The 26,346-nt window shown below is 38.2% G+C and overlaps 1 protein-coding gene across 1 annotated transcript in view; it reads right to left on the minus strand.

The window, feature by feature from the left end:
• Nucleotides 1-1,141: 1,141 nt before the first annotated feature.
• gb (genderblind) overlaps nt 1,142-26,346 on the minus strand; it is a 212,898-nt gene continuing 187,693 nt past the window's right edge. The window contains exons 13-14 of the mRNA XM_067155995.2: nt 18,155-18,332; nt 1,142-2,185 (exon numbers count right to left, since the gene is read on the minus strand). Of these exons, the coding sequence (XP_067012096.1) occupies nt 2,133-2,185; nt 18,155-18,332 (231 nt within the window). The 3' untranslated portion in view covers nt 1,142-2,132. The remainder of the gene's footprint in view (nt 2,186-18,154; nt 18,333-26,346) is intronic.

Consider the following 26,346-nt stretch of genomic DNA (forward strand, 5'->3'; position numbering starts at 1 on the left):
GGCAAAATCCCTTTTTTTCTTAATCTTTCATTGTAATTTGGTCTACGCTATACTGTTTGTAGTCAGTTTCTGGAAATCTTGTACCGTGTAAATTAGGCCTACATCAACTTCTATTAAAGGTTATGTTGAACTTGAGAACATGGTTTCAAATGTAAGTATCGATTCTCAAAAGTTCTCGAATGCAGTTCTGCCCGTCACTAATCCTACGAAATTGGAAAGAGAAAAAAATTTTCATCAAAACTTCAGAAATTACAATTATTTGTGACCTTGAGCTCAGCTGGAAAGCGTGCTTGCTGCACGTCAATACGAAATGGAAATGATACAAACCATTTAAATGTAACATGCGCAAATAAAGCAACTGCAGTTTTCAACATTTTAACACGAAAAAGTATAACTCCCAGTCTTACATTAGGTCCAAAACAGTAATAGGCAATCCCAAGACCTACCACGGCTTTTTGTATGTAAGGTGCAACATCTGTTCTGGTCTCTACAACATAATCGTATACGATAATATTACAATACTAGATTTGTGTTAAGAAGGAGCAGTTTCGACTCTTCCCTGAAAGCCCTGTTACTATACAGTGCCCTGAGGAAAGTGCCAAAAACCTGTTCTGCAATACAATAGAAAAAAGTGCAAACATCTGACGAAATTAATGGTTATGAATTTCATGTTTTTGGTCCGTACTGAACTGAGAATAATATATAAGTAATAATAATAACAACGTAAACGTTTCCACCTTTTCAATACTAAAATATATTCACAAAATTATAAATTACACGGTACTAGTTTCGACCCATCTAGGGGTCATCATCAGCCGTATTGGAGCAAAGATCACTTTTGGCGAAATCCTAAGAAAATGTTATTTTAAAGAATAACAAGTGAAATGAGATGTTATTATGGTAATAGTTAATAATACAAGGAATATACATACTAAGAGGTATAATTACCATAATAACATCTCATTTCACTTGTTATTCTTTAAAATAACATTTTCTTAGGATTTCGCCAAAAGTGATCTTTGCTCCAATACGGCTGATGATGACCCCTAGATGGGTCGAAACTAGTACCGTGTAATTTATAATTTTGTGAATATATTTTAGTATTGAAAAGGTGGAAACGTTTACGTTGTTATTATTATTACTTATATATTACATCTGACGAAACTCGTTCCGTCTTCAAGTAGAGGTGTCGAAATGCGCTTTGTCTCCTTACAATTGTTGTGGCCACTCTCTGTGTTGTGATTTCTGAGATTCTCTAAACAATACCACCCGAACGCGATGCTAGGATGGTCCCTGATGTAAGTTCACCGCCGATCACTTTTCCAGTACAGTACTTGCTCTAATTATCACAATGACTGGGCGTTAACGCCAAGATCCATGAGTATGCCATAGTCGTCCTTTCGTGAAATACAGTTTATTGAAAAACGCTTGATAGAGGATTTACCGTTGATGGGACTAAAATTTCTGGACGGTTGATCCGGGAAATCGTTTTTTCGAGGAACGGATAATGCGGGATTTTTACAACATGTTTTAATTACGATGCTCGCAGGATCACATAATTTGAATGCATAATCCAGGAAAACGTAGTCTTCAGGAACGGATAATCGAGATTTCACTGTATTTTCTATCAACAATTCTTTCTTTGTTTCTGACCTTCTGCCTGCAATTATCCTTGAACAAAACAGTAAATTGAATGACAAATACATCACTGCTCATGAAAAGAACCTTATCGATGATAAGATATCATTAACATTTTCTCAATTGCTCACTCAATTATGCACGTGTTACCTTCCTAGCACTTATTTCTAAAAAAGACTGGCAATTTTCCACCTCACAAAAATATACAATAGAAGATTCATATAATTCCAACATGTGGTAGGAACAACAAAGCCAAACAACACAGCAAACTAACAAAACATTTAGGTTATTAAAATATTGCTCAACTACACAATACTGTTTCCAGAGATTTCTTGTGACTACTGTCAATAAATAGACAATTTTCAATAATTTTTTAAAAAACAAGTACTACTGGTCTTAAAAATATCTAGCACAGCCAATCAGATCAAAGTCATGACAACAGGATGATGAAATGATGATGAATAATTACAGATGGTCTGGCATGAGGTGGTTCATTATTCTTCCTTGGCAGATAGGAACAATTTCTGGACACTGCATGTAAGTTTAGCTGAAAAGAAAAATATTTAAGCATCAGGAAATTAACGTTGTGAATTGGTAGAAATAAACTGGAGCACAACAAGAAATGAGTGACATAGCAGCTTAGGTAGGAGATAACCAGGTTGTATTTATGACTTTGAAACTATGACATGAAGCAACTGTCATGCAGCGTGTGGAGTACCTGTGTGTATTTCACTGTGATCTAATGTCGAACAACACGCACCATCTCAGTAATGTCCTAGTCAACTTCCATCACGGCACAGTTCTGGGCTTACCTACATATATAAAATAAGAGTTTTGTCTGTACACTGCCCAGAATTGAAAAAGAATAGTATTTCTGTATTGGTCATGTCCAGAGTAACCAGGAAATGCACTTTTTAATTTTCTGTAATTTCTGTCTGTCTGTCTGTCTGTCTGTCTGTACACGCATCACAAGAAAACAGCTGAAGGGAATTTAATGAAAATCGGTATGTAAAGTCGGGGAATAAGTTGCTACAATCTACACCAGAAATAATTTTATTCACGCTGAGTGAAATGATAGTTCAGGGGAAGGCCTAAAATTTAATTCTCAAATATTTATGTTATTATTATAATTTTTTTTTTTTGCTATTTGTATTATGCCGCACCGACACAGATGGGTCTTATGGCGACAATGGGACAGGAATGGCCTCTAGGAATGGGAAGGAAGCGGCTGTGGCCTTAATTAAGGCACAGCCCCAGCATTTGCCAGGTGTGAAAATGGGAAACCACGGAAAACCATCTTCAGGGCTGCCGACAGTGGGATTCGAACCCAATATCTCCTGGATGCGAGCTCACAGCTGCGCGCCCCTAACCGCATGGCCAAGTCGCCCGGTATTTATGTTATTAGTGGTCCTATCGATAATACTACATAACTGAAGTTATATAGAATTACACTATCGATTTATGTCTTACACTTCTTTGATATACCGGCTTTGATAACAGACATATTCATGAATTTGGATTTTTGTTGCTAAGTCTATATCAACACCAAGCCATAAAAGAAATAGGTAAACAGATATTAATGAAAATCGGTATGTAAAGTCGGGAAATAAGGAACTGCAGTCTACGCTATAAATAATGTTATCCACCCTGGTTGAAATGGTAGTTTAAGGGGAGGCCCCTAAAATGTTAATTTTTAATTACCTACCTATGTTATTGGTCCTATCGAAAAGTACTACATAACTCATAGAGAATACAATTTCCGATCATTCATGCCTTATTCTGTTATGCCGTACCGACTATGATAAGACTGGTGGTGATGGTGATTATTGTTTTCAGAGGAAGTACAACTAGGCAACAATCCCTATATAACAATAATCAGAGAGGAAAAATGGAGGGGTCTTGACATTTCAAAAGAAAGAAGGACTCACTTTACATTTGATGCAAATATGAAGGCCTACAATATCGAAATCTCATAAAACTGGTCAATAATAACATTACATTGACCATTGTTTGTCGTGATGTGCTTTTTCGCCTTCTGCTGTCTCTCATCTCCGACAGATGGGGTTACTGCTGTGTACCGAGTTTAACCTCCTGCTAATACCAATAATATTATTCGGAACAAATATTTCAGGTTCCCTATGGGAATCAACATCTTTACCATCTGATGGCCAGGCAGGCATCAACTTTTGAAAATGAAACGAAGTCTCTCATAGTGGATTGGCACAGCCGATGGCTCCAAGTAGCCTACACAGTGGCCTCCACGTTATGCACCAGCCAAGCGTCTTGGTAGGTGTGCTATTTACCAACTGTGGGAGTTTGAAACTGATCCATTTCTGCATTCTCTCTGACTTGTGACTTGTGCTCTCTGAACGTCTAGGAGCATTGTTAGGATATGTTGTTGTATCATCTAGGATATCCATTTTTTAAAATAAAATGGTAGCACATAGTTGACTGGAAGTGATCCTCCTTTTTCATTTTAATATGTTCACTATATTTATTGGTGCCAAAATACTCAATTGAATGAACCGACGTACTTTGTCTCCTTGACTCAAAATAAAGAAACATTAAGGTTACATTAAGGTTACGACAACTTCGTAAACATACAGCTGCAGACTACGGCCAGATAAAAGGAAGTATCTTGCTCGTTTTAGCATTGCTACTTACTCCACTTAGAATTTTCACTTTATTTTGGTCCATTTTTAGGAAGAGTACTCTATTTCGCATATTACATTCTTTAGTTAAGCACATACGAGATATTTATTGCCGCCAGGAACAATAACCTGTTCATTGTTCTGCTTTCATTCACTAACAAAATGACAGAAGCTTCATTAGATAGATTGCATAACTTGAAACGGAAATACACTGGGGAAAGGGCAAATGTTTCACACGATTTATTAATGCTATTAACAGCTTCAGTGACACTACACCATTGAACGAATATCAATATTACCGAGAGACTACAAGAGACACTAGACAAACTTATCAGCATAGATGACGTAATCCACGACCTTCTTTCAGATCAAGAGTTTGAATATGATATCGAAAAATGTGAAGAGTATATTGACACTGCCAAATGAGCCATACAGCGTGCTACACACGGCATTAACGATAGTACAGCCATTTCAACATCTTCTCTCAGTATTAATGCCCCCAACACCCTCTGCAATCACACATTCAATAAAACTACCCATTATCAAACTTCAGCCTTTTAACGGAAACATTGAAACATGGCCTCGCTTTTGGGAACAGTTCAATCATCTGTAGACAAGAATCAGAGAGTATCTACAAATGATAAACATGTTTTTTTGAGAGGTTATCTGGAGGGAGAAGCTAAACATCTCGTTGATGGTATTGCAGTCACTGCAGAAAATTATGAAGAAACCAAACGAATTTTGCAATATAAATATGGTGATAAAAATAGAATTATACAGGCATACTTACATTTCCTAGATAATCTCAAACCTATTCGATCTATCACTCCCGATTCCTTAAATTACAAGTACATAGAATATAATCGTCGTATTCAAGCTCTGAGGGCCTTGGGAGAGAATGTAGAAAACTATGGAGGAATTCTTACACCCAAAATTCTCTGGCCATTTTCGGAAGACAATTGCCGCCGTTGGATAATCTTCACAAAGAATGAGAAACTCTCTGAAGGCAATATTTCCAAGTTGATGGAATTTTTGAATGACAAGGCTGAAGGCGCTCTCATAACGAAGAAAATTCGAGGTGATTCACACACTGAAGATATATTTCTTCCTATTACCGCTGGGTTCCACGTAAACACAAAATCAACAAAAAATGTATCAGGTAAAAAACAAAAAAGACACCAAAGCCATTCTGTGTATTCTGTGATAAACGAGGATACTGGGCTCAAGACTGTAAGCAAATAACAAACATCAAGAACCGTACTGAGAAACTTAAAACTTAAAACTACATCACGATGCTTTCTGTGCCTTACTCGTGGTCACTCAGTTAAGAGCTGTAGCAAACCTGGAAAAGCTCTCTGCTCTAAATGCAAACAATCACATCATCGTTCATTTGCCCTATTGAAGATTCACAACCAACCACAATTAATCAAATTGCCACTCACTTACCTGACTACATGCACTTACAGTGTTTGGTTAACTAGACGAAAAGGATTGAGTAAAGTAACAAGTTGAGTTTTGGACTCAGGCAGTCAATCTAGCTTCATTTGTACATCACTTAATCAACTCGCTCAAACTTGAAATTGTCACTGAACGAGCCGTTACCATCACTGGATTTGAAACGACTCAATTAACGGCAGAGAAATGTCGTCAAGTACTGTTCCACATTCAAGGACTTATGACAAAAACACAAACATCTATCACGGCTCTCGAAAGTAACAATGTGTATTCTGCTTATCCGACTACTCCACCAGACATCACTTCACTTGCACACAATCATAAATTATTGTTGGCGGACCCTAGAGATAATTCGCCAGACATACCCATTTTTTTCAAAATGGCGCCCGGTAATGACGACGTAGTGTTTTATTCTCCGAGTAAATTAACCGTAAAATGTGACGAAAAGTGCGGAAAATGTAGAAGATTAGTGAAAAATGGAATGTTGTGTGATTCGTGTGATCGATGGTGGCATTATAAGTGCAGAAATTGCCCTAGAGACGTAAAAACTTTTTTTTTTTGCTAGGGGCTTTACGTCGCACCGACACAGATAGGTCTTATGGCGACGATGGGATAGGAAAGGCCTAGGAGTTGGAAGGAATCGGCCGTGGCCTTAATTAAGGTACAGCCCCAGCATTTGCCTGGTGTGAAAATGGGAAACCACCGAAAACCATCTTCAGGGCTGCCGATAGTGGGATTCGAACCTACTATCTCCCGGATGCAAGCTCACAGCCGCACTCCTCTACGCGCATGGCCAACTCGCCCGGTAGACGTAAAAACTAATGAAAATGTTGACTGGATTTGTGAGCAGTGTGTTCGGAATGTTGTTGTTGGGGACGGCGTTGACGAAGCACCGAAAACAGTCGATAAGGAATATAAAAGTGCATTAGAAATTATAAACATTCTAAAAAAGGACAATGAGACTCTTAAAGTTGAAAATCAAGAATTAAAAGAAAGACTGCGATCGCTAGAATTGGGGCTGACCATTCTTCGAGTGATATACCGGTACAAGTAACAAACTCGAGCACGTGGTGTCAAGTAGTTCGTGGATGGCCGGCTAAGAAGAAATCTACAACTGAATTTTCGGAAATAAACATCAGAAATAGGTTTTCTGCCCTAAATAATTTAATTCTGGAAGAAAGTGATCGCGCGCACGAAACCAAATCATCGCGATCCGCTGCTGTTGCCGTGCCGAGTTTAAAATTTAGGCCTAGAATTCAGATTCAAGACCCAGTTAGGCCTAAATCAGCGAAGGTAGCTGTGTTTGGTGATAGCCAAGGAAGGGGAATTGCGGGAGTGATTAACGACGAGAATATAGCAGCAACCGGAGAAATATATCCAGGAGCTTCTATCAGCAGTGTTCTGGAAAACGTAGAAGCAGCAACTAGGAACTTCGGGAGCGGCGATGCAGTGCTTATCATCGGTGGGACGAACGACGTAGCTCACGACGGCGCCAAGAATGTAAGATCACAACTCAAACATACACTAGGGAAGCTGACCCACACTAACGTCTTTAAAGTATGAAGGCTTTCACGGCCGGTGTCAATATAATAAAAATCTTCCGGGCTGTTATGCCGTGGTGAGAGGAGTGGACCACGGCATAACAGCCCGGAAGATTTTTATTATACTAACGTCTTTGTAGTGAACGTGCCCCACAGGCATGATTTGAGTAGAGACTCGTGTGTGAACATTGAAGTGGACAAGGTCAATACAGATATTGTTAAAATTTGTAAACATTTTCGGAATATTCAGGTTATTGAATGCAGCAGTTTTGAGAGAAACTGTTATACAAAACATGGCCTCCATCTAAACAATTCAGGTAAACGAAAGATAGCAAATATTGTTCTAGATTTTATTAATCTTAAGATATGTACTGTAAAACAGGCAACTCCCTTGAGTTATAATACCGACCAGAAAAACTAGTAGAAAGAGCCAGCTGTACTTCAAGCTGGCCCAGTCGACTAGAAAAAGAAACTCAGGATAGTAAGGAATTTCAAGTTACCCAATTGCAACAGTCAAATTTTAGGGAGGAAGGGGGTCTGAGATTGCTCTTGGTAAACTGTCAAAGTGTAGTAAATAAACAATTAAAATTCAGTACATTGATGGAATCTTATGAGACTGATGTGGTGATAGGAGTGGAATCGTGGTTGAAAGAAGGGGTGGGTAATAGAGAAGTATTTCCAGAAGGGTACACAGTCTATCGTAGAGACCGAGGAGATAAAAAGGGAGGGGGGGGGGGGGGGTGTATATTCTGGTGAAGGAAACTTACTGTTCACATGAATGGTTTACCGATGAAAGGGATGAAATATTAGGGATACAATTAGTTTGTGATAATATGAAGGAGGTGGGAATTATAGGAACATACAGGCCTGGAAGAGAGGAAAGAGACATGGAAATCTTTGAGAAAATAATAGATTATACTCATAAAAACAATAATAATGACATGGTAATAATTGGGGGAGATCTAAATTTGCCTGAAGTTGAATGGAATGGAGCTGCAAGTGAAGCCCATGAACAGAAACTGGCAAATAAGTTAATTTGGGAGAGAGGATTTACACAAGTAGTACAAGAACTGACTCGTCTCAATAACTTACTAGATGTATTCTTGGTTAAACCATGGGAAATTGTTGATAAAACTGAGGTAATTGAAGGAATAGGAGACCATAAGGCTGTAATAATGGATGTAGGACTCGTACCAAAAAGGCTTAATAAGAGGGTTACACAAGACAAGAAATTGTACAGAAAAACTAAAGTTGATGAATTTGGGACTTACCTTAAATCACAATTCAGTTGTTGGATAAGTGAAGGGAGTAACGTGGATACACTTTGGGCTAAATTTAAAGGAATCATTTGGGAAGGAGAGAAGAGATTTGTACCTGTTAAGAAGGGTAAAATGACCTCAGACCCTGTTTATTATACAAGGGAAATAAGAAAATTAAAAAGAAAATGTAGAACAGTAAACAGGAAAATCAAAGAGGGTAGGGAGAGTAGAGAAACTAGAAAACAGCTAATGAGGGAACTGAATAGAGTGAAAAAGGAAGCAAAAGAGAATTATATGAATGGCATACTTCAAGAGGGTAATGACCACAAAAGGAAATGGAAAAAGCTGTATTCATATATCAGGAATCAAAAAGGAAAAGGAATCCAAATTCCTACAATGGTGGGAGAAGGGGGTGAACACTATTTAACAGATACTGAGAAAGTAAACCTATTTAGTAGGGAATTTAGAGAGTCAGTAGATGATTGTCAAGAGTTGGAAACCGAAACAGAAGATAGAGAGGGAGAGAGACAGAGGGAAACAAGAAGCTTCTCATTCACAAATGAAGATATTTTCAGAGAAATCCAACTGCTTCAGCAAGGAAAAGCAGCAGGAAGTGATCAAATTACTGGGGAGGTATTAAAGACAATGGGGTAGTACATAGTGCCTTATTTAAAATTTCTCTTTGACTATGTCATAAATAATAGTGTGATACCAAAGGAATGGAAGGAATCTATAATAATACCAATTTATAAAGGAAAGGGTGATAAAAGGAAACTAGAGAACTACAGACCAATCAGCCTGACCAGTATAGTTTGTAAAATACTGGAGAGTTTAATATCGAAGTACATCAGAGGGATATGTGATGATAAAAATTGGTTCATGAGGAGCCAGTATGGATTTAGAAAGAAATTTTCTTGTGAGGCACAACTGGTGGGATTTCAGCAGGACACATCAGATCAATTGGATTCAGGAGGTCAGTTAGATTGCATAGCCATAGATCTTTCCAAAGCCTTTGATAGAGCGGAACATGGAATATTATTAAAGAAATTGGAGGGAATAGGATTGGACGTAAGGGTTACACGTTGGATAAAAACATTTCTAAATTCAAGGGTTCAGAAAGTCAAAGTAGGAAATAATGTATCTCAGGAAGAGAAAGTTTGGAAGGGAATTGCACAGGGTAGTATAATCGGTCCGTTACTTTTCTTAATATATGCAAATGATTTAGGGAACAATATAACATCAAAAATAAGATTGTATGCAGAAGACATAATTGTTTATAGAGAAATAAACAACATTGAGGATTGTTCAGAATTACAAAGGGACCTTGAAAGTATCCAACAATGGGTTGAAGAAAATAATATGAAGGTTAATGGAGGCAAATCAACTGTTACAACTTTTACAAACAGGAGCTTTAAAACTGAATTTGAATATACTTTGGATGAGGTAGTTATCCCAAAAGATGGCAAGTGCAAATACCTAGGTGTGAGATTTGAAAGTAATTTGCACTGGAAGGGTCATATTGATGACATTGTTGGGAAAGCATACAGATCGTTACATGTCATAATGAGGCTACTTAAGGGATGCAACAAAGAATTAAAAGAAAAAAAGTTACTTAAGTATGGTTCGTCCATTATTGGAATATGCAAACAGTGTTTGGGATCCTCACCAAGAATACCTAATAAAAGAAATAGATAGTGTGCAGAGGAAAGCAGCAAGATTTCTAACAGGGGATTTCAGGAGAAAGAGTAGTGTATCAGAAATGTTAAAGGAACTTGGGTGGGAAACTTTAAGTAAGAGAAGGGAGAAAACTAGACTTATAGGATTATATAGAGCCTATACAGGAGAAGAAGCATGGGGAGATATCCGGGAGAGGCTTCAGTTGGAAAATAATTATATCGGCAGGACTGACCACAAATATAACATTAGAAGGAATTTTAGCAGAAGCGATTGGGGTAAATTTTCATTCATTGGGAAGGGTGTGAATGAGTGGAACAGTTTACCAGGGGTAGTGTTTGATCCTTTTCCAAAATCTGTACAGATATTCAAGAAGAGAATAAACTGCAACAGAAAATATAAATGAAGGGTTAGAGGGCATTCGACCAGTGCAGGTTATTGTAAATAAAAAAATGTGTGTGAATAAATTAATTCCATCCCCTGGTCTAAGGAGTTTGGACAGCCAAAGTAGGGGACTGCCTGTAGGGGTGAAGTACAGTGGGGACTTCGAGGGCCCTGGGACCGCTACGGTAGCTGTGAAGGCCCTTCAGGAACTCTGAAAAGTGGTGGCAAAAGGGGCTCTGGTTAAGACGCAGCAGGTTGTTATGCTACTTAGGATCCAGAACGGTAAAAAAAAAAAAAAATGCAATGTAAATATTAATCTTATACCAGTTGTATTGTATCATTTGAAGTAATTCCACATACTGTAAATCAGTTTACTATATTTGTAAGTAGTACAGGAGATATTGTAAGTAGAATTTTGTAAACAATATAAATTTATTAAGGATGAGCTGTGTGTTTAATAGAAAACATTGTTAGCATAAATTGTATAATATTGTATTATAGGAAAATTTTCTTCTCTTGTTAATTTAATATTTAGTGCTTGACAATAACGTATTTTAGTGTACCATTTGCCACCGAGGTAGACACCTCATTTGCAAATAAAGAGATTTTGATTTTGATTTGATGTTTTTGAGATACTAATCGGAGCTGACCACTGTTGGAAAACAATAAAAGACAGAATCTCTTCGTCATTTGTCTTACCTCCATCGATTTTTGGATGGATACTTAGTGGCAACCAATCAGGAATCGTCATTAACAAAGCCAGCGTAAATAAGGTAGAGCTACTCGAAGATTTTACAGTACTTGGTAACCACATACGTCAGTTTTGGAATCTTGAAAACATGGACATCAAAGATACTGAATTAAGATATAAATCTTTAAGTACTAGAAACACAGAGATACTCAACGAATTCCACGATTCTTTCTGTGTAGATGAAAGTAGGCGAGTAGTTTCACTTCCCAAGAAACACAATTCACTCTTTTCAGTCATAAATTGCATATCCTGTTTTCGATTTCAGAAAATTTTGCGTAATGTCCACGAAATACCTGGCAGTTTCTGCTTGTGTTCAAGACAAGCCTTATTTTTCCTCCAATAACGTGAACTGTCATCCTCAAGAAATTTTCTTCATGAAGAGCGATTACTAATTTCCTCTTCCTCTTCAATAATGTGGAACTTTTCTTTAGTCTTGAATGACCTATAACGGGAATTCACACCAACCATCCAAAACACATGTTACTAATAAAATCGATGCCACGCCAAATGATGCAATATATACGCTTCTTGCTTGAGGTGGGAACAGAGTTGCCAATTGAGTGGGTGGTAAAATGTTGACACAAATAATAACTGCACCAAAACTTTTTGTTGCCAAATTTTGAAAAGTATGTGGGAATTATTTGCGCATATACAGTCATTTCTTCTATATTGATCACTAGGGCTCAGATTCGAGCATATTAGCATATTTTTTTCCCTGAATAGTACACATTGAAAGAAGTCTTCCAGTGGTATTTTCATCTCTCTGGGACCAACAGAATTTAAATTTATCGAGAATATAAATGCATAAAAATGCAGTTTCCAGAATAGAAGCATATAAATGCATACTCTTGTGGTTTTCATCTAAATAGTTTGTTTTTCTTCGAATTTCCCCCCGAATTCGGGCCCTGACCATCCTTAAGGTTCGAAAACAGAAATAATTATTGAAAAGCCTATCTGGTGCGAATAATAGAACCCCAGGTTTTTAAGCTTTAGTGAGGTCATTCACACACCCTAAATGGCCTCTGCCGGATTAGGGTGCAACTCGTCAGAGAAGCTCTGGAAGCCCCGAGCATCCTTTCACTTTGAAATGCGAGGTATTTTAGTGGAGTGCCTATTTTTGAAACCATTACCGTTTAGGTGGCTTTTCCCATGAAGTGGTGGAAGATCTGACCCGGTCAAGTGAAGTTTTTACTCTCAGTTCTCAGTTTGTAATCGTATCCGTACATACCTATCAAGTTCTTGTGATTTCGAAGTACGCGATGCCTAAAATTAAGGAATCTCTGATTGTTTTACTCCGACGATGTGCAAAGGAAGACCCTGAATCGTTTTCTACTGACAGGAAAATTCTTTTCCGCAAAATGTTGAAAAAAAGGTTAGTTCTTATTGACATTTTCACATCTATGTTGTTAAAGATATTACTCGGGAAACAGTTGAAATTTCAAGTAAGCCGTACGTGCAGCATACGGTGCCTACCTACTAGGTAAGTAGAGAGAAGTCTAAGAATTCGGAGTATAGACCCGTTAGATCCTCAGATTTTACATTTCCGAGGCGGAAATTGACATTTGGATTTGCTGGCTTTTCATGGGATCGTTGAGAAGGTGCTCATATTTCTATTGCAATATTTGAAAATAATTTCATAGTCCACAATGCTTTATATTTGTTCATTCAATGCATTTTTTTTCTCACTTATGCGTACCTACCTATTTATTTTCAGATCAAGATTTCGAAGGGTTTTCAATTTTCCCAAAATATAGCCACAAGTGGGCACTCATCAAAAGTCGGGGGGGGGGGGGAAAGGAAACTGAAGAAACAAGCGCTGATACAACTTTTGTTCAATCAGCAACAGTACTCGGAAGAGTTCTCTTCCAGAGTTTGTAGGGCGTTCTTAAGTGCCAATATACCCCTGTACAAGGTCGATCATGCTATGATTAGAGCTCTCTTCAAGGACTTTGCAGGAAGAGAATTGCCTAATGAGTCGACCCTACATAAAAATTATGTTTCTTCACAGTATGAAAAGGTATGAATTCATGCACGATTGCCGTATTCCGCATTCTCGTTTAAACAATTTAGAAGTAATTTTAACATGAATCTGGCTCTGTCGTAATGAAGATAATCTCGATAATACCTTCATTCCACGAAGAATATTCATTCAGGTACTTTTTTCACCAGGTTCTACACGCAATCAGGGACGACATCGGGAGCCACCCAATTTGGTTACCTATCGACGAGACCACATACAGTTGTGGAAGATACATTGCCAATATTATTGTTGGAAAACTAAGTCCCAGTGAACCAGGTAAGGGCCACCTAATTCTGTGCAGGGAGCTAGATGTGACAAACCATAGTACCATTGTGCGAACAGTGCAAGCAGCTCTGCGTAAGTATATTTTTGTTAATTTATTTTTCAAGTGTTTTGACAAATAAGAGTAAGTACAGTCTGGCTATTATTTCAATGCATTCTACGTTTGCTCAGTGAAGACTCTGATAGTTCTGATAGTTAAATATCTCCTACAGTCGTATGACATGTCAGAATCCCATTAACTGAACAGCTCACCCTTCATTTTATGCATTCCTGTTTCAGGTTTGCTGTGGCCAACCTTTTCAGATGAGGAGGTAATCAAAGTACTTGCATTGGTGACTGACACTGCTCCCTACTTTATTAAGGCTGGGAAGAGCCTCAAGCTTCTCTACCCGAAGATGTTACATGTTACTTGTCTTGCCCATGCAATGCACAGAGTTGTTGAGGAACTGCGCAAAAAATCGTCCAGCGTCAACAGCGTCATTTCTTCAGTGAAAAAAATTTTCATCAAGACTCCTTCTCGCATCCGTGCCTTCAAGAACATGCATCCAGAGCTCCCTTTACCTTCTGAGCCCATACTGACGCGATGGGGTACTTGGATCTTGGCTGCCTTGTATTACGCTGAAAATCATAGGGCAATTGAAGAGGTAAGACTATTTGAAATGTTTAAAATCTTCCCATTTTCGAGGTTTTCTTTATGATTCTTTTCAGACCTTTTATGTTTACTCCATCATACGGCACCTAATTTTGTAATTTTATTCTCCTCGGCTAATGTTTTTCAATTATATTTTTTCCAGGTGATCAATACGTTTGATGAGGCGGACAGCAAGTACATCGCGAAAGCTAAGGCTGCTTTTTAAATGAAGGGCTTGAGGCCATCCTTGACTTTCATAAAAGCCTACATACGCGTCATTCCTGAGGCCATCCTAAAGTTGGAATCGCGAGAGATGGAGTTGGTTGAAGTGGTCGCTAAAATACAAGGAGTCATCCAAGAAGCCGACTCGTGGCATGGAGAGACTGGGAAAACCGTGAAACAAGTTAGAGTTTGTGCTGGCTCGAAATCCGGGTTGGAGTGCAGCGTTGGACTTGGAGAGGATGCTGCATGGAGAGTCTGCACCGTCAGAGGATTTTCCGAACTACTCTGCATACTAAGCAGCATCATTCAAGTATTTACCTCTTGTCAGTTGATGTTGAAAGATCGTTATCATCATTGAAACTTTTATTGACTGATGTAAGAAAATCATTCAAAACTGAAAACTTTGAAAAAATTCCTGTTGCAGATCTACTTCATTGACTCGCCTAAGTTTGAACATTTTGTAAATTAACTTTTAAACTGTAAATTTTATAAGAAAACTTCTCATATATATACTTTGAAACTTGAATGCGAGTATATCGCAGTGTATCATACAATTAGAAAATAAAGCTCGTACCGGTATATAAAGATATGTTATTGGTTTTTTCGTTTCACTTTCTTTCTATAGTTTTTAATGGTGTTTTCCAAGCATATTCTGCATATTTAACTGCATATAATGGTTTTTTTCGAGCATATCTATCGAGCATATAACACATGGTTTTCGAAAATATCTGGCGATTTTATCGAGCATATCGATCCGAGACCTATTGATCACGAAAAAGGCTAATACTGTGAGGGAAATCTATTCAATGACAAGTTGGCATCACAGCAGGGAGCAGTGGAAAAGATGAGGAAAATAGGAAAACACACAAGGACAATCTCCAAATCTTCACATACTGCCATTTTCAAATAGATGACCTCTTTCCTCATAAATCCCAATTCTTCTCATTTCTGCTTCCTAGATTCATAAAGGAGTGAACATCAACTCAATGAGGGGAACCCCACAAGTCAATACAAGTAACAGATACTGTATGTATTGCTAGTCTTTCACAACCTACAGTATATTCATCTCTTCCTTTTCCTTGAAGATCTTTTCCCGTTCTCCTAATGAAGCTGGAAACTAGAAAAAAAGCCTATCAGGGGTTGAGAAGAAATGGATGTAGAAAAACTGGGAATAATCAGAGAACTTATTTTTGTGAGGATGACACGGTATGAAGGTGTGGAGATAGTCCCCGTCTTTTTATGGACTATTTTCATTTTGTCCATGTTTCTCCTTTATATAGCTTCATCTTCCTACACTGCTCTGTCACCGTGTTTATCCTGTTATGTGTACCCATCCAAGTTCCTATCTTTCCATATATGACTTTAAAAGTGCAGTCATGAATCCAAACTGCTGTTCCAGGTACTTGCTCAGAGTCAGTAAACACGAACTTAATTCTACAGCCGGTGTTTCAAATGTCATCATCATCACATGCAGTTTCCAGCTGTTGGCCAGGTCTGCTTGGAACACAAGCCTCTCCATCTCCTCTTGTCTTCTCACTACTTCTCCCTCGCCACTCTTGCCCAGTCCTCTCCTCTTCTTCGTACACACTCTTCTACTGCTTTTATCCACCTGTCTCTTGGTCTTCCTTTCTATGTTTTCCTGTTATCTCCAATTTCATGCATCCTCCTCTGTCATTCTCTTCATGTGTCCATACCATCTGAGTCTAGATGCCTCTCTCCTGCTCTGCAGTGGCTCTTCTTTCACTATATCTCTAACCTTCTCGTTTCTCATCTTATCCATTACCACTCCTATCCTGCTTCCCAGAAATTTCATTTCACTTGCCTGTATCCTAGTTACAGCTCTGCCTCATTACCCAAGTTTCTGCAGCATACATCAGAATAGGTACATAGTACGTCCTGCCTATCGCTCTTTTGCTTCTCTGAGGGACATCCTTGCTCCAAACTAGCTTCTGGCACTTTTCAGGTATGCTCCTGTTTGTCTTCCATGCTCAATTGTTTCCTTACAATTTCTTCCACTTTCCTTTATGATACTTCCCAGGTACTTGAAACTCTCTACCTTCTTAAACTGTTCCCCTCCAAGCATTATCCCTCTCGAAGGACTCTCCTTCTTTCTAGTTGTGATCACTACCTTGCTCGTTATGGCATTAACATACCTGCCAACTTTACAAAACCAAAAATCAGGAGATTTTGATATGAAAATCAGGAGAAATCAGGAGATACAATTGGTCAAAACTGCTTATTCTACATGTCTTGCACAATACAGGAGTACTATGGTATATAGTATAACACTTATTATCTCAAAAACCAACTGTTGCTATATGAGGCTACAATACTAAAAATTACACATCTCTATTCTCTCACAGGAAGTACGTGAGAGAGATGATCGGTCTCTGATAAGCCTTCCGAAAATAGTATGAACTCATCCTCCACATGTATGAATCAGTCATGCACCAGATGCCATTACTTAGAAAATGCACAGATTAATATATTGCATCACGCGCCCGCGCCATTATGCGAAGGACAATGCTATTTTTAGCAAGTAATTAATTAAAATTTGCCAGAATTGTCTCCAAATGGCTTCTAAAATGTCTAGAAAAGTCACTAGCCGCTATCTTTGAAATTCTGTCACTAAATTACTAAAAAAGACTCAAAATCTAGCGATTAGTCTCTAGAATCGACTAGACTGATGTGAATGAACACGAACATAGCATGCGAGAACGGGAGATTGACAATTAATATACACATTGCGATATACAGGTTTCAATAAACATCGCACATTTGCACGCATTTCTCATATCAATAAACGTCGATATTCCATTTGAAAGCGGCCAATGAGAGAAGAACTTACAGCCACTGGTGTACAAAGCTGAAATGGCGGGATTTGAAAACAAATGTTTGAAGTTTACCAAAAAAAATAAGCTAAAATCGGGAGAAATAACAGAATAATCGGGAAGAGGGAAAAAGTCGAAAAATCGGGAGTCTCCCGCCTAAATCAGGAAAGTTGGCGGGTATGCATTAAATTTCATTCCATTTGTTTCACCTCCTCTTCCCATGCACCTGAATGTTCCTAGATATCCTCTTCCTTTTCTCCCCAGACTAACAAGTCATCTGCAAACATCATCACTTTTATTTTTCTTTCCCCGATTTTCCTCGACACTTTTGTCATTAGCTCGTCCATTACTACAATGAAGAGCAAAGGTGACAGAGCACTTCCTAGTCTTAATCCACTTTCTTGCTCAAACCAGTCTGTTCTCTCTCCTCCTACTTTCACACAACTGACACTCGAATGGTAAATCTCCCTCACTCTTTCTATTGTCTGCTTCTCGACACCTTTTATCTATAAGGCTTCCCATACCTTGTTTCTGCACACATGATCATATGCTTTCTCAACGTCCAAGAAGGCCATCACATGTCCAAATGTCAAATAGATCAGCTCCTTTATAATCACCTTAGACTTCCTAAATGCCTTTTGACAGCTACGCTCCAATTTTGGAGAAGAATTCAGAAATCCATAGTAAAGTGAATATAATAAAAGATTATTTCAAAGGTGTCTGCTTATGCACACATGAGCTAAGATGTTCAGTATCCTAACAGGTTGAAACACTAATTTCTACTGTAGGATAGACCATGAACAGCTAGATCTTACCAAGCATGGTCAGGAACCACTGAGGTTTGTCGTTCCATACAACACCAATATAGTAAGCTGGTATTCCTGTCACAGTGATGAGAACTCCCATTCCCACTTCAATAGGGCGCTCATAGCAGGGAACAACCACCAGGAAGGCACAGATCACAACAAATACTATAGGGATCCATAATGATACCTGCAACAGAAAATCAACATATTATTTTCAAAAATAATAATAAATTCACAAATTGCTCTTTTAAACTAAACACTTTAAGATTTTGTACCTGTTCCTTAAAAAGCTTTTAATATACACATTCTACTCAACTCTTGATTAAGCCTATGAGCAGGGATCTGCTCAAAGGAGCTAAGACAAATTTTGGTCATTTTGCAACCCAGATTTTTTCAATCAACACAAACAATGAAACAAGGAGCTGAGGACAGAGAACATTGGTTGCATAAATAACTCATTAACTTTAGACACTGTTGATGATGATGACAAAAAATTTAACACAGATTCAAATGATGAAAATCTCACTAATACATAAAACTACGAGTATTTCAGAAAAAAAATTACCTAGGAGATATTATAGTAAGTAACACGGGAAAAAGTACTACATTTTGAAAACTTAAAAAAATCTTCAATATAAGCAAGGGAACAGGAAGGATTGCAACTACTATCGAGGTATCTCACTGATTAGTATACCAGGCAAAGTATTCACTGGAATCTTGGAAGGGAGGGTGCGATCAGTCGTTGAGAGGAAGCTGGATGAAAACCAGTGTGGTTTCAGACCACAGAGAGGCTGTCAGGATCAGATTTTCAGTATGCGCCAGGTAATTGAAAAATGCTACGAGAGGAATAGGCAGTTGTGTTTATGTTTTGTAGATCTAGAGAAAGCATATGACAGGGTACTGAGGGAAAAGATGTTTGCCATACTGGGGGACTATGGAATTAAAGGCAGATTATTAAAATCAATCAAAGGCATTTATGTTGACAATTGGGCTTCAGTGAGAATTGATGGTAGAATGAGTTCTTGGTTCAGGGTACTTACAGGGGTTAGACAAGGCTGTAATCTTTCACCTTTGCTGTTATAGTTTACATGGATCATCTGCTGAAAGGTATAAAATGGCAGGGAGGGATTCAGTTAGGTGAAAATGTAGTAAGCAGTCTGGCCTATGCTGACAACTTGGTCTTAATGGCAGACTGTGCCGAAAGCCTGCAGTCTAATATCGTGGAACTTGAAAATAAGTGCAATGAGTATGGTATGAAAATTAGCCTCTTGAAGACTAAATTGATGTCAGTAGGTAAGAAATTGAACAGAATTGAATGTCAGGTTGATGATACAAAGCTAGAACAGGTCGATAATTTCAAGTATTTAGGTTGTGTGTTCTCCCAGGATGGTAATATAGTAAGTGAGATTGAATCAAGGTGTCGTAAAGCTAATGCAGTGAGCTCGCAGCTGCGATCAAAAGTATTCTGTAAGAAGGAAGTCAGCTCCCAGACGAAAGTATCTTTACATCGGTCTGTTTTCAGACCAACTTTGCTTTACGGGAGCGAAAGCTGGGTAGACTCAGGATATCTTATTCATAAGTTAGAAGTAACAGACATGAAAGTAGCAAGAATGATTGCTGGTACAAACAGGTGGGAACAATGGCAGGAGGGTACTCGGAATGAGGAGATAAAGGTTAATTTAGGAATGAACTCGATGGATGAAGCTGTACACATAAACCGGCTTCGATGGTGGGGTCATGTGAGGCGAATGGAGGAGGATAGGTTACCTAGGAGAATAATGGACTCTGCTATGGAGGGTAAGAGAAGTAGAGGTAGACCAAGACGACGATGGTTAGACTCGGTTTCTAACGATTTAAAGATAAGAGGTACAGAACTAAATGAGGCCACAACACTAGTTGCAATCGAGGATTGTGGCGATGTTTAGTAAATTCACAGAGGCTTGCAGACTGAACGCTGAAAGGCATAACAGTCTATAATGATAATGTATGTATGTATGTATGTATGTATGTATGTATGTGTATGTATGATAGAAATATTGCACATTAGATCCAACTCCTTGACTGTTAAATTGTGAATAATTTGGCAACAGTATTATTTTTACACTGTAATTCACTAATGAAGTATGAAACTAAGAGGACAATTCCATGAGAAAATGGACATACAGGTCAAGATTTAAAATGAATATTCCAACCAGTAGGTAAATGTATGAAAATTAAGCCAATTTCCAGAACTACCATGAATTTTTCCACGTAAAATCCACCACTGTTGCATGACTATAATTGTGATCCTCTGGAGGAATGGTTAGTATTTGAAGAACCTAAGAATAAATGAATGAATTTTCCATTGCCAGATAAGAGAGAAATTAAGGAGATAAAGAGCAATAAAGCTTTAGGAAAGGATTCCGCAGATCTAATGAAGTACGCCGGTGATATTTGAAATCTACAGGAACATTTTGTCAATATGTGGGAGACAGAAGTAATTCCTTGTGAATGGAAGAATGAACTCACTCACCCACTGCATAAAAAGGACGGAACTAATGCCAACAACTACACTGCATATAAAATCCTCTCGAAACCACCGCAGCGTAGAATTGAAACTCATTTAGACGAACAAGTCGGTGATTATCATGCAGGTTTTAGGAAAGGACGCTCCTGCGCAGAACGAATATACATACTCAAGTCTCTAATTAAAGTAACAGCAATGAGAAGCCGGAAGAGAACAATCATGAATTTTGTAGACTTCATAAAGGCTTACTATACAGATTGTAAAGTACTACTTAATGTCGTTTGTGAGTTTTGTTTAGATAATAAATCCCTTGTGATAATCAAGGATACATCGGCAGACACCTCAACTTAAGTTAAATTTCATAGCTGAAATCTCAGAACTATTCAAGATAAAAACGAGTCTGAGACAAGGGGACTGCCTTACACCACCACTGTTCAATTGTAACTTAGAAAAAGTAATCTGAAATTGGAGATAAAGAAGGACTGAAAGGGAACAACAGAATGGGATAAAGACAGGATGTGGAAAATGTGTGATCATATTTGATTGGCTAGTTTTTGCAGATGATGTAGTACTCCTAATTAACACTCTACACTCAGCTGGAAAACAAGTAGAAGAATTACAAAACGTGACTGGTTTAAGAATATCTTTGGAAAAAATTGCATATATAGACTAAGAAAAAACACTCGCATAGACAGAATCAAAATCAAATGTAGGGAAGTCCACCGTGTCCAGAAATTCTCACGACGAATGGAAATTAGAAAGAAGCTATAAATAGAAGGGTGGGAAAGATAAAAATGGCTTTTACACTATGTCATGGAACTTATAAATTCAAGTCCATATCCACCCAAGCAAAATTAAAACATTATTATACGGTGGTGAGAACACAGTTTCTACAGGTCCTACCAAACGTTTAAGGACACCTGCGTATTTCATGAATATGATTCCTGTCCTTACATTTTTAGTCTCAGGAGTAAGACTTTTTACAGGGAATTAGTACATATTTAGAGGAACATTTCCTGAAATTTTCATTAAAATATCACTCTTTGTTTTGAAGTAACTGAATGTTTTGTTTATGATCATTGGAAAGAAATTTGCTATATTTTGAATACTTGAGGAGATCTCGACAGTGCAGTATGGGTATTACATTAACATTTTTTGTTATGGAGAAACACAGATACCTGTAGAATATTTATAATTGTATAAGAACAACAGAATATGTTCCCATTTTAAAAATTCCCCCCCTCACCCCCATAATAGAACCACAGAAAGGTCATAAAACAAACATTCCTTCACCTTAGTTGGACAGGAGACCCCTCTAGCTACCGAGATCATTTGTGTGTTACGCTGTAGTGTAAATAAACCACAACCTTAAGATCGACAATAGGCTGAAGATGCTAAAAAAACAGGGCGAAACATGTACCTATGTAGTGTAAACAAATCACTTAGAATTTAATCACCACAAACAGTGAATTGTATTGAATAGGTGGCAACAATAAATTTTATTTTAATAGAATCTTACTTAATGAGGGATACAACAGAAAAACTCGTTAAGTCACACAACATCTCGATTGAAGTGCGACAAAGGAAGAGTTTAGACTTAAGAACATTTGGAAGAAGGTCAGAGAAAAGAGAATAAGTCTGAGTGAGAGATAGAAAATCTGATGGATTGTGTAGGAAAAAAAAAAAAACCTTTTGAATTTTTACGGACATCTCAATGAATGACAACCGTCTGACTAAAAGAATATCTATATATCTATCTATATACATAAAATAAGAGTTTTGTCTGTACATTGCTCAGAATTAGAAAAGAATGGTATTTCTGTATCGGCCATGTCCATAGTAACAAGGAAATGCATTTTTTACTTTTCCGTAATTTCTGTCTGTCTGTCTGTCTGTCTGTATGTATGTATGTATGTATGTATGTACACACATCACTACAAAACGGCTAAAGAGAATTTATGAAAATCGGTATGCAAAGTCGGGAAATAAGTCGCTACAATCTAAGCCATAAATAATTTTATTCACGCTGATAGAAATGGAATTTTAGAGGAAGGCTAGAAATTTAATTTGCAAATATTTATGTTATTAGGGGTCCTATCTTAATAAAAATTGGTATGAAAAGTCAGGAAATAAGTCGTTACAATATAGGCTATAAATAATTTAATTCACGCTGAGTGAAATGGTAGTTTAGGGGAAGGCCTGAAATTTAATTCTTAAATATTTACATCATTAGTAGTCCTATCTCATTGAAACTGGCATCTAGGCTATAAATCATTTTATTCACGCTGAATGAAATGGTAGTTTAGGGGAAGGCCTAAAATTTAATTCTCAAGTACTTATATTATTAATAGTTGTATCGATAAATACTAAATAACCAGTTATATAGAATTAAATTTCAGAGCATTTATGTCATACATATTTTTACCGTACAGGCTATGATAACACAGATATTCACGAATTTGTATTTTTGTTGCCAAGCCCATATCGACACCAAGCCAAGAGAAAATGGGTAAACAGAATTTAAAGAAAATCGGTATATAGAGTCGGGGAATAAGAAACTACAGTCTTTGCTATAAACAATTTTATTCACCCTGGATGAAATTGTAGTTTAGGGGAAGGCACCTAAAATTTAATTTTTACATACGTATGTTTTTGGTCCTATCAAAAAGTACAAACGTTACAGAGAATACAATTTCCGATCATTTATGTTTTATACAGATGTTGATTCCCATAGGGAATTTAAAATATTTGTCCTGAATGAGTAAATTTATAATGGAAAATTTATAATGTCCAATAACGGACAATTATATTGATATTACATTTATGTTTTATTCAGTTTTACCCTACTGACTACGATCAATGGTATTTCAGAGTCGGAAGAAAACTAAATGTGAAGGCCTACAATATCGAAAGTGCATAACATTGATCAACAATAACATTATATTGACCATTGTTTGTTGTGATGTTATTTGTCTCTTATGCTGCCTCTCAACTCCGATAGGTGGGATTACTGCTGCGTATCGACTATAATAGCCTGACTGAATGAAAATGAAAACCTACAACCTGTTTTCCAGTCAGTGACCGGGCCAGGGATGTAATGAATGAATCACATATAGGCTATTATTACGATGGGGTCGCCACTCCCAAAGTGATATATTAATGAATGATAGATGCTACGAAATGAGAATGGAGAGTGTTGCTGGAATGAAAGATGACAGGGAAAACCGGAGTACCCGGAGAAAAACCCGTCCCGCCTCCGCTTTGTCCAGCACAAATCTCACATGGAGTGACCGGGATTTGAACCACGGTATCCAGCGGTGAGAGGCCGACGCGCTGCCGTCTGAACCACGGAGGCTCTAGCCTGACTGAATATTGGCGGGAAATAGCCAGAGAGTTAGAAAACTCTCTTCTTTAGCATCCCATTCCTCTGGTTCATACATTTTCTGATGGAGCTGGTACGTAACATGCTGGTTCTTCATAGTATTCCAGTTATTCGATCCCAACTCTGACGCGCTGTTTTGAACAACCAGCGTGCATAATTTAAGGCAGAGGCTGACTTAGTAGTAGTAGTAGTAGTAGTAGTAGTAGTAGTAGTAGTAGTAGTACCAAGCTCGATAGCTGCAGTTGCTTAAGTACGGCCAGTATCCACTATTCGGGAGATAGTAGGTTTGAACCCCACTGTCGGCAGCGCTGAAGATGGTTTTCCGTGGTTTCCCATTTTCACACCAAGCAAATGCTGGGCTGTACTTTAATTAAGGCCACGGACACTTCCTTCCCACTCCTAGTCCTTTCCTGTCTCATCGTCGCCATAAGACCTATCTGTGTCGGTGCGACGTAAAGCAACTAGCAAAAAAAAAAAAATAGTAGTAGTAGTATGGCCTGGTCTAGAATAACAATTTAGGCCTATTCCAAATTATAGAACCACAATTCACTAAATAACTCAAAATTAAACCCTGAAAAGATCCGCTTCTTAAGAAAAGCTTCTTCCTCTTCACTTTTATTAAATTCTACATTCATTTTATCCCAAATTATCACTGAAGGGCGTTTCTCCTGTGGCTTGGAGGAAAAACTTGCCTCCAAGTCAGATAGACTTTTCCGCCGCCAGTGTAGTGAATTGATATTTTTTGACTCATCGGATACTCCTAGGAAACAGATTAGTAAAAGGCCATAGAGTTTGTCTTGTGAGTCTCCACTATTCGTCCCTCTCCCCGCCGAAAAAAGATGAAGAGTGTTCACGAATAACGGCTGTCTGTGACTTGATCATTCCAGCTCTGGAATTTTGGACTGTTAAATCGGCAGTGTAGTCCTGTTTGTTAAAAATGAGAAAATGTGTGGTGTTTCATTTGATCGAGTATTTCATATGAAAGCGTTGCTTTTAATTGTGCCATTCCTACTGAGGTCATTGTAATGTATGTTCATTTCAGTTGGGAAAACCATTACGACAGTCTTTCTGAGGATGTAGAAAGGCAGGTGGTGAGTGAGTGTCTACCATTATAATGAAAACTTCCCAACCTGATTGTGACTGATGGTATGCAAGCGGGTCTACAATTACAGTGAAAATTCTCTAAATCAGTCTTCATATGAGAAAAGATGTTTTGTGACTTCCCCATCACGTTTCTAGGATAACGTTAAGAGCTATGGGTACAATCTTGCTCACTACGTGTACACTAGAATTCCGTATAGAATGTAGAATTCCGTTGTGAAGCACGGGTACATCAGCTAGTTTAAATATATAATTGCATTAAGGAGGACAATAAAATGGGTGGAGGAGGTTAAAAAGGACGCAGAAGAAATTAAAATGACACCAGAATTGATCTTCAACAGAAAGAAGTTCAGAACTCGAGTAGATGACCACAATTTCCATGAAGAGCAGTGGAAGAACCGGCCCAAATTTGTAATATCTGAGGAGCAGAGAAAAATAAGGAGTGAATGAATGAAGAAGTTCTGGAAAGAGAGAAGAAGAAGACTGGTCAGAAATCATTAAGTTTCACGTGGTCCACAGTTGGCCAAATTCGGAAGCAAGAAAAACAAGTATCCACAGATCTTCAATGATGAAGATACTAAGGAATTTCAGACCATCTATGTCCTTGCGGAGAAAGTACACGGTGAATAATGTTCCCCGGACCTTCTCTCTCGCTTCCATCTGGTGCCCTCAAACAGAATCTGGATTCATCTGTGAACAGCACTGAGCGCCACTGCTCCAGTTCCGATGGGCATTGGCGAATTGCATCCAAGAGGCGCAGTGATCACGTGTAAGCAGAGGTCCTGTGGTGGACCTCTTGGACTTTAAGTCCGCATAATTCAACCTCCTTCTTGCTATCCTTTTGCTGAAGTTCGTGTCCCGTACTTGCTGCAAATGATTTGAGGCCTCCACAGCTGTTGTGTGTAGATCAAGAAGAACTTGCATTACGAGAAAGCGATCACTGCGCTCAGTAGTGCTTCTCCTACAACCAGAACAGGGCCTCCTGGTGTAGATGTTGTCCTCTCTGTACCTTATAACAGTTCTGTACACGTTAGAACAAGCCGGGCCTATAACGTCTGCTACATAGCGTATACTGCACCCATCCTCCACTAATGCTACGGCCCTTGCTGCATTTTCAGGTGAAAAAGCCACTATGACCTGACCTAGAAGTGAGGCTAACTGTTGTAGCCAAACTGTAATCTACACAGAAATAAGCAGCACAAGAATTTACAG

This window comes from Anabrus simplex, chromosome 1, assembly GCF_040414725.1.
Source record: "Anabrus simplex isolate iqAnaSimp1 chromosome 1, ASM4041472v1, whole genome shotgun sequence".
In the NCBI taxonomy this organism is placed as follows: domain Eukaryota; kingdom Metazoa; phylum Arthropoda; class Insecta; order Orthoptera; family Tettigoniidae; genus Anabrus; species Anabrus simplex.